General features: G+C 36.3%; 1 protein-coding gene across 1 annotated transcript; it reads right to left on the bottom strand.

Annotated features, from left to right (window-relative positions):
- Positions 1–1,553: 1,553 nt before the first annotated feature.
- LOC114544907 (protein Wnt-2b-like) lies at positions 1,554–3,234 on the bottom strand. The gene is made up of 3 exons (XM_028563396.1): positions 3,051–3,234; positions 2,428–2,690; positions 1,554–2,155 (listed from the first exon to the last, which is right to left on the bottom strand). The coding sequence occupies exons 1-3, from the start codon at positions 3,232–3,234 to the stop codon at positions 1,667–1,669; spliced, it is 936 nt and encodes a 311-aa protein (XP_028419197.1). The 3' UTR covers positions 1,554–1,666.
- Positions 3,235–6,562: the final 3,328 nt, after the last annotated feature.

Below are 6,562 nucleotides of genomic sequence, written 5' to 3'. Positions count from 1 at the left end.
AAAAAAGGTAAACATGAATTTTACTCATTGTTTTCTTGTGTATGCAAGATTATATGAAATTTTTATTATTTAGATGGGTTGTCTATGCTGCTATGTATCCCTTGCTATTATCTATCCCTTGTGATATGTATTCCTTACGATATACATCCCTTGCGATATATATCCCTTGTGATATGTATCCCTTGCGAAATCTATCCTTTGCCATATCTATTCCTTGCTATATCTGTCCCTTGCAATATCTGTCCCTTGCGATATCTATCCTTGCGATATCTATCCCTTGAGATATGTATCCCTTGCGATATCTATCCTTTGCCATATCTATTCCTTGCTATATCTTTCCCTTGCAATATCTGTCCCTTGCGATATCTATCCCTTGAGATATGTATCCCTTGCGATATCTATCCCTTGCGATATCTATCCCTTGAGATATGTATCTCTTGCGATATCTATTCCTTGCAATATCTGTCCCTTGCGATATCTATCACTTGAGATATGTATCTCTTGCGATATCTATTCCTTGCGATATCTATCCCTTGCGATATCTATCCCTTGAGAATTTGAAGTGTTCTGTTTTCTTCCATATATAGAATCAATTTCACCTTGGAAGCCTTAGAAATAGTTTCACCTGCTTATGATTATTTTATGAATAAGCTGGAAGTACTGACGAAGAAGAATCCACCTTCAATAAAAATCGAGAAACTTGAAACAAACTTCCCTCAATACTTCAAGTATGAAAGAGTAAAAGAGCTGGTATGATCTTAAAGCTTATTGTGCATAGGTTAGCCTGGAGTGACAAGAATACCATTTCATTTTAACGACTTTGATATACTCGTAAGGCAAAAACATTTATTTTAAGTCTTTTCACTCACTAGCATTTTACACATATACATAAAGTACAACGTATTAATATTTTCATAGCAGTAATTTGGCACAGCGGTTGTTACTTGTACATTAAAAAACTTTCTTTTTCTAGGAACTTTGGAAAGTTTATCGGTAAAGGGGGCGGCTATTCTCCATGCCTTCAATATTCAACAAAAGTGCAAAAGTTGGATTGTGTTTGGTACCTTTACATTAAATGTCCCACTGAATTAGAGTACTGTGCCTTCCGTCCCCAGGCACACGCTACGGATCATTAGAATCACACGTACCAAGAGAATAGAAGTACCAAGATGTCATGTTTTATTATTTTTCGCACACTACTATTTACAATAGATCATGCACTAATTTTGAATGCCTTTTTAGCAGCACTTGAAAAATGCGCTGGTTTGAAAAAATTGATAAACTAAGCTGGTCATAAAGAAGGGCAGACGCCTCTTGATTGTATGCATGTGTCCGTACCTAATGCCTACTGATGCTAAGCTGTGTGATATTTGACTGAATGTAATGCACCGCAAGATAAGACTGAGAAATTTTTTACTTTTTTCACGACATGTTAATATGCTTTTCTGCAAACTTTTATGACATCGTATGTCCAGGCTTCTAAAATGTCAAAATGTATCATGTGACAAACAATATTACGCAACCATGCAGTCTAGGATAACTTCTGTATCCTTTCACAACAATATAATGAACAAGATATAAAACCGAACAACAATTAACTAAACATGGAGACTATAAACAGCATCCTGTTTTTAACACATCGTTCTTGGACACACATGGCCAATTACTAGCCACATTTATCCACAATTCGTGTCTCCTGACATATCTCACACTTAATGTCAAACACATCACCCCAAACAAAACGACAATTACATTTAACATCTTCAACCAACACCGTTGTTTTGTAAGCACGTCCACAGCACATCGTAGCACAGCCATCGTGTCCGTTAGACGAATGATTACACGCACGACCAAATGTACCAACAATGCCCATGGAATAATTTGGCTCACAGAAATTCTCAGACTTCTTAAAGAAAACAAGTTTATCTTGTATTTCCTTGCTACCATCTGTTTTTATCTTTCGCGACAATCTCACTCTTTTATAAAGTCTATTATTAGTTTTGTTCCAGAATGAGCGTATTGGATTCTGGTATAGCTTCCAAATCTCCTGACCAACCGTTTCGATCTTGGGAACAGTTCTTCTGCAGAGTTTGTAGTGACAACCCGTTAAAGTTGATTGACAGTCGCACTTTTGTTGCGTGTTTTGACGGACAATCTGTGGAATGAAAAATGATTGTTGATGAAAAATGTTTCAGAAAAAAATTTTGATACCTGTAAGGGAACTCTTTCGCTGTACAATAGACCTTTTTCCTACCGATGTCAAATGCAGAAAGTCTGATGAAGTTTGTTAATTTTTCGGAGCCGATCAAACCTCGCGTTGCATTTGCATCCGCCAATTGACGTCATAATGAAGAAGGTCTATTTCAAATATTTTTTACCAAAGCAATTGCGTTAAGTATGTAAATGTAGCGACCAAGCCTTGCTTACCCTTCTTCCAACGATATGATTATGTCGCTTTACTTTTTTTGAATGAGTATTGGCTCTTTTTGGGTCCATGAAAATCGTGGCCAAATAAGCGCCAAAGTTTATGTTGTCAGAACAACCATGAAGGATCGAGATTTCGTTGTTAATTCGTCGATTCAGTGCACCGCATCCACAGTATTTTGTTCTCTTCATCACGCACGTCTTGGCAACCTCAATCATTACACCAGCCGCAGTCAGAGCTTGTACCAATGCCGTTTCACGAGAGCCTGAAAATTAAATCGCTAAATCCAGCCGCTATACAACAGGCATTTTTGGGCAAGACATCAAAGGAATACCCCCCCCCCTCCCTAAATAATGCTTTTCATTTTCGCTAAACACTTTTATGGGGCGCACAATTTTAAAGAAAGGTTACAGCAGCTTTTGCGCATCCGTTCTTATCGTGACATTGGGGCCGGACTTCATGAATTAGAAATTGACAAATGACAATCCGCCAGAAACTTATGCTTAGTTTGTGATGGACATGAAAGAACGGACTTTACATCATCAGTTCATTTGAATTGTATTCAAAGAAATGAAAATAAGCAAATATCATCTTTCATTCATTCAGTCGTGTGAACTAGACTTACGTTTTCTTAGAATACCACCTTCATTTAGCACCTGTTTATAATTTAGAGGCGAACAGTTCCATCTGTACGAACTAAACTGTCTTCTGCATTCCTCCAGCGCTTGTTTCAAACCTCTCTCGATGACGGGGATCATTTCCGGGAAGCGACGACAAAGATTTTTTCGATATTTATTTAGCCATTTCATTTCTTTGCAGTATGTTTTGTGTCTGATGAATGCTTGTCCTCCAAACTTGGTTTAAAACTTCCGGAAACCAAGGCATGACAAGTGATAAGCAAACTACATAATCGTGCGAAGTAAAATAATTAATATTTTGTATCTATATATATTCTTGTTTTAACAACTTTGAAAAGTTGATCGCAATTAATATTAAACTAAATAGTTCTCTACGAATTAAGAATATCCAGAATCCACATTAATTGGATTAATTTAATCCAAATCTTTGGCGTTGGGTAAGGACATAGGTCAGATTTGGCATTAAAGATTAAATTTGTGGGATTCTGGAAATTGCAGAAAAATGGTTCGCTTGAGGTAATAATTGCATATTCTCCTTTATATTTTAACTGAATAAATTAGACAGCTCAACTTCACTATTCTGATAATAAGGAGGGTTTTAGATCAGTAATTAGTGAGCTTAAGCAAGAGACGTTTTTCACAACACGTACGTTAACCGGAAGTAAAGTTATTGTTTCTCACCAATCACAATCCTTGGCCCAGTCTTTTTACGTTACTCAATGCCGTGCAATTGTCAGTCACTTGATGCAATAGACACTTCCTGAATTTGTTTTCGGGCAATGAAAACCATCCCACTATCAATGGATCACATTGCCCGCCTCGTTTCCAAACTATTTATTGTGTGCACACAAACAAATTCGGGAAGTGTATTAGACTGAAAACGCAAAGTTTTGACCACGCATTTACCCTTGCCATATCATTGAAATCCACGATGTTTCCAGTCCCACTGAACGGATTTCCCATCAAATATCATGGTTGTAATTAATAACATGTGCATGGTCGTTGCCTCGTTGACGTTGTGCAAGTTAAAATATTCTCGGTCACCGGTTACGATTAAGAATTAAATAATCTTAAAATGAATTTGTTCACTTTAAGGCGCTTTTGCACCATGCAATTTTCTTGCAATGGCAATGCAATTAAAATTTTGAGCTATTTTCGTATTGAGGGATTCAAATTTGTAATGAGTGTTCGAAATACTAAGAAAAATGTGAGCAGATCGTAAGAAATGTTCGTATTTGTCAACTTTAGATGCCTTGGGAGAAGAATTGCATTGCAAGTTGCAAGCAACGTTGCATAATATAACACTGGTGGCCTTTAGGTTAGCTTCTTTAAAGACTAAACGAAGCGCCAGAGTAATAAATGTCAGATACTTTAGTTTTTAGCCTCAAGCTAGTATTCTTTGGCTTTCTGAGCCGTTTCCAACCCTGCTTCAAAACAGAATTCGCGACCAAATCTAAACAAGTTAATATGGTACGAACATGCATGTACTATTCTAAACACTTATTCAGTTATTGTTAGTTACAGCATACCTGGCATAACAGAAGAGCACCAAAGCCACTCCAATAATAATCTTTGTAGCCATGTCGATAAATTCTATATGCTAGCAAAATGTTGTGGTATTTTAGCGGTATGTGTACTTTAAACCTCACCTCACGTCGGTCAGAATAAAATAGTTCAATGTCGGTGTCGGTGTACTGTTCTTTCAAAGAATATCCTATACTATATGAGATACATACAAGTTAGCGATTCAAATCTGAACCGTCAAATTTCACAAAGATTTAAAACCCTGAGTTTTATTTATTTTGAGGCATGTCCTCCTAGGATGTCCTGCAAATGGCCTCTCAAAAAAGCCGCCTTTAGAGTTTACAGGGTGTATCAAAAAAAACGCAACCACTTAATATTCATGAATATCCTCTTTGTTCTACAACACAAAAGACGTTTGGCCCCTGGAATGCGAGAAAGCTTGTAATCATATTCTAGCGGCACAATCGTTGGTAAACAAAGTCGGGTGCGTAAACCAACGAGCTGAATTGAAAGTATTTAACGAGTAAAATTTTATTTACAATTTATCTTACAAGGTCGACACTTAGCATTCAAGTTATCATGCACGACAATAAAAACTCGTTGTTCGGTTGTTAGCTGCACCGTTATTAGTTTAGCTGATTTGACCATTAGCAGTTGAACTGTACGATTAGAAGCCATTTTAAAATCCCAGGGGCATAAAATCTTTTGAGCTTATGAACAATATGAATTTTAGAATATTAAGTGGTTGCGTTTTTTTTTATACACCCTGTAGTTTAGGCTTTACTATTCATTCATTCTCGATAATTTGAATAAATTTAAAGTGGCATTGTATTTAACTTCCCTCTTGTCTAAAATTAATTAAACGCGACCAATAAAGCAGGCGCATCGAGTTTATCAGTACAAGAGACTGTTTTATTGCATGATACGATAGACAATCAATCCATGCTGCCGCGCTCTTCAACATATCCCTCAATTCGTTCAACACAATGGATGACTCGTGTTTGCATATAATATGGTGTACTGCATTGAATTGAATTTGCAGCATGTAATTTGACAGTTACACACGACTCACCTGTGCATTAATCACCCAACAGAAGCTTCATTTCAATAGGGAATACTTTTTTATACACCCTGTTATACCTATCTTATCAATTAATTTTGCTATTCTAATAGCAATGCATTTTTATTGGTCATCACCAGTTGAATAACTTTATTCACAAAATGCTTGTTCATGGCAGGAATATAGGCATGTAACAGAGCTAGTAAAAACGGAAACGGATTCCTTTCAGATTTGAATATGCCTCCTAGCGGCTGTAGTATAAACTTTAAATATAAATCTTTTTCGCTTTTTAAAATTGAATACAACCTACGATGTTAAAATTGTAGCCCCTAGCCATTGTTGAATACGTTAAATTGGATGCTTTTGGCATTTCAAGGGATCCAAGTCAGTTAAGTTAACGCCATGAGTTAACGGCAAACGTGAATGTGAAAGCCATAAACCTTTTACTCACCCTGTGTTTGTTTTTAAGGGACCCATTTTTTAAGGTGGCTCCCTACTGTTTCTCGAAATTTTTAGATGCACATTTCAAACGGGGGTATTCAGCATCTAAACGTTTGATTAGAAGACTAAAATTTGATATAACTTTCTGGCAACATATCTAAAGCAGAAATCTATTCAGAACTTGTGCTTGGCAGTCGTTGCTATAGCAACAGAGACGTTTCAAAATGGCCGCTAAAAAGGATTTAATCGAGTTTATATCGCAAACGAGTTCGGTGACCTCCAATTTTTTTTTCAGCAAAATTTTACTCTATAGATGTTTTATCGATAGTAAAGTTTGTAAAAATTTTATAATATGTTATTAGCTCAGTGTCAAAAAAAAGGAATAACATAAATAGCTTCATATTTTTCAACGTTTATGTAGATAGCTGTTTCATTTAAAATCTTAACTCGCTTAATCAGGTCGTCAGGAATGTT

Source organism: Dendronephthya gigantea, unplaced genomic scaffold (assembly GCF_004324835.1).
Source record: "Dendronephthya gigantea isolate DGI-Jeju-01 unplaced genomic scaffold, DenGig_1.0 001043F, whole genome shotgun sequence".
Classification (NCBI taxonomy): domain Eukaryota; kingdom Metazoa; phylum Cnidaria; class Anthozoa; order Malacalcyonacea; family Nephtheidae; genus Dendronephthya; species Dendronephthya gigantea.
This window is presented reverse-complemented; position numbering and strand designations above follow the sequence as displayed.